This window comes from Dermochelys coriacea, chromosome 9 (assembly GCF_009764565.3).
Source record: "Dermochelys coriacea isolate rDerCor1 chromosome 9, rDerCor1.pri.v4, whole genome shotgun sequence".
Classification (NCBI taxonomy): domain Eukaryota; kingdom Metazoa; phylum Chordata; order Testudines; family Dermochelyidae; genus Dermochelys; species Dermochelys coriacea.
In genome coordinates, this window is record NC_050076.1 from 45822440 (window position 1) to 45825088 (window position 2649).

The 2649-nt window shown below is 42.6% G+C and overlaps 1 protein-coding gene across 1 annotated transcript; it reads right to left on the minus strand.

Annotated features, from left to right (window-relative positions):
• Positions 1–268: 268 nt before the first annotated feature.
• Positions 269–1312, minus strand: GPR148 (G protein-coupled receptor 148). The gene has a single exon (XM_038416543.1). It carries the CDS (start codon positions 1310–1312, stop codon positions 269–271), a length of 1044 nt encoding a protein of 347 aa, XP_038272471.1.
• Between the last annotated feature and the right edge of the window lie 1337 nt (positions 1313–2649).

A 2649-nucleotide genomic window follows, 5' to 3' on the forward strand; every position in this document is an offset into this window, starting at 1 on the left:
ACCTCTGTTTAATGTCTCCTCCAGAGAATGCCACTTCCAGCAATGAAGCAAGCTCTAGCTCTACATGCTGAGTATGGTCCCATGTTGTGGTGTAGTCAAGATGTGCAACCTTCTGGTAGTGAGGAGACAGTCTGACTACCCCAGCCACAGCAATGCCTTTGACACCTGCAAATAAAGATCTAGGTAGCTGGTGACATGCTTACCTATTGCGAGAGGGCAAATACAGCCCCTTTCAACTTTCTCTAGTGTAGGTACATTCTGCCTCACTTTATGGCGATACAACAGGTGACACAAGACTAAGGCGCTTCATTCTGAAAATGAATTTGAGAGAGGACGATATCTCCCTATATCGAAGCCCATACAGATAAGGCAACAAAGCTTTTGGCAGAACAATCAGGACATTGCAGATTGTTAGAGACATCCATATTCCTGTCCGTAGTCCAATGACAGCATTGATGTAAAGTAATGTTGCCACCACAAGGGCCAGAAGTGGAGAGAAGTAAAAGAATAATATAGTGTGATGCATCAAGAATGTCACGCTAGCTCTAGAGAAAATGCTTTCCCATATGCCTGATTGTCTTGTTTTAAGATACAGGATAATATAACAACCATGTATTAAAGCCAAGCAGAGAAAGAGGACTGCAACTGAAAGCACAAAACAGAGCTTCACAGCATCATCTCCATTTAGAGTCATGACCAGTATTATTGGCACAGAGCATGTGTTCATGGGACACGGTGCGGGCTTTTGAGTCACCATCAGCACCAAGTAGATGATCCCTGGGAAAACCCCGGAAGAGAGCCATATGAGTATGATCAGTTTTTTCGTTCGTGAAGAAGGCAAAATGGCAACGTAGCGCAAAGGAAACAAAATGGCCAAAAATATATCCAGTACCATGGCAGCAGCTGTGAGCAATCCCCCACAGTAAGTCACAGCCAGCAAAAACAACAGAAGCACACAAGCATACTTGGGGAGCGTAAGGTTCACGCCATTGAGAACGGCGGAGAGGGTGTAGAAGATTAGGTACATCAGATCGCAAAGTAAAGCATTTCCCAGCAGCAGATACCTTGTTTCCTGGCGGATGCTGAAGCTGGAGAAAATCACAAACAAGATGGAGGGAATTACCAGGATGGCTGCCACAAGGCAGACAATTGGTGGGATCAGGAACATTTTCATGTCTGTATATGGAGGGGAGATAATCCATTCTTGCAACATGTGTATAGAAGGCTCATCCAAATCCAAGGTCCTGTTGGAATCAATCTCCCTCAGGGTTGCATTCAGAATCTTTGCAGAGGTGCAGGCTAAGAAGTTCATTTCTTTAGGATTTTTTGGATGACTGATCAACTTGGACAAAACAAGCTCTGCGTCGAATCTAGCCTTGCAAAAGCTGATGCAGTGGATGTAATGAGCCAGGAAGAACACAAAACCTTTTGTGGACAACTCAATGCCAGCGTCCCCTGGTAAGACCCAAGGACAGATTGCTGAAATTCTGTAGTCCCCAAAGGTGCTTCCACAAAGTGGAATATTTTCTTTTCTTTCTGCAAAAAGTAATGGTGCATAAGGAAACAAAACAAACCTTCCTGTGCTTTAAACTTCAAATCCTCTGTGAGCTCTTTGATCAGGAAATATATGGGTTGCTTGTTATTAGCAACTGGAGTTTGTTCTCCTTCTATTACCACACCAAAGAGACAGATGGACTAGAGCTTGATTAAACAGATGTGATAGTGACATTCCAAGTGTACTGATGTACTAAAGTCATAAAAGTGATCAGATGATATTTTGTATCAATTCACAGGCAATAGCACAATTGACTGATTTGAGGGGATCAATAAAAACATCTCTCTTAGCTCCTGTTGTAAAATAGCGTCAAGATGGGTGTATTTAATGAAATCATCTTATTTATAGATGGTACACATTTTTGACTGGCAGCTCTTCAGACATGTTTTTGTTAAGCATGATACAAAGACTGCGTCCTTTTCAGTTATCACAAACTTTCAACCAGTGTGTATGGTTGATTAGATGTGTATTTTTATAAATAAGCAGTATCACATGCTCACATGCCATACAATATATGGGCATCATTGCAGCATGCAATCCCAAAGTCCATTTGGATGCTAATTTCTGTTTGTTGTTGCCCCACAGAGCATTGCACTGCCATTTGTAGGGCTGAAGTACTATTACTGATCTCAATCTCATTTATATGGTCTCAGAGTGCAATGAAAGCAGAGCATATGGCCCTTGGTTTGTGAGAAGGGAACCCCTCATGTTTTTTCCAAGAGGGCTTCTCCTGGCTGCAAGAGCAAAAACATCCATGAGGTCTGAGTGGAGTATTGTCCAGTCATCTCTCCTCTGTCAGAAAGACTGCAGCTGTCAGGTGATGTTTCAGGTTGTGTAGTGTAAAGTGGGGACAGGCCTGGTGGGGACGGGCTGTCCTTTGAGCATAGAAGTTTCTTCATCTCCTAAGGGAAAATTGTGTGTGTGTGTACACTGTATTTTATATACAGATGCCCTAAGTGGCAGTAAGCAGTCATAAAAAATACCCCATGTATTGTTATGATAGGGCAAGATGCCAATGGGGAAGGAAAGTGTCAGAAAGAAAAGAGTGTACTTGTTAAAAATCTTGTTTCACTAGGACCCAGAGCTCAGAGAAA

Bases quoted from the DNA above. Each gene is read 5' to 3' on its own strand.
- GPR148 (XM_038416543.1), bottom strand. From the start codon at position 1,312: ATGAACTTCTTAGCCTGCACCTCTGCAAAGATTCTGAATGCAACCCTG.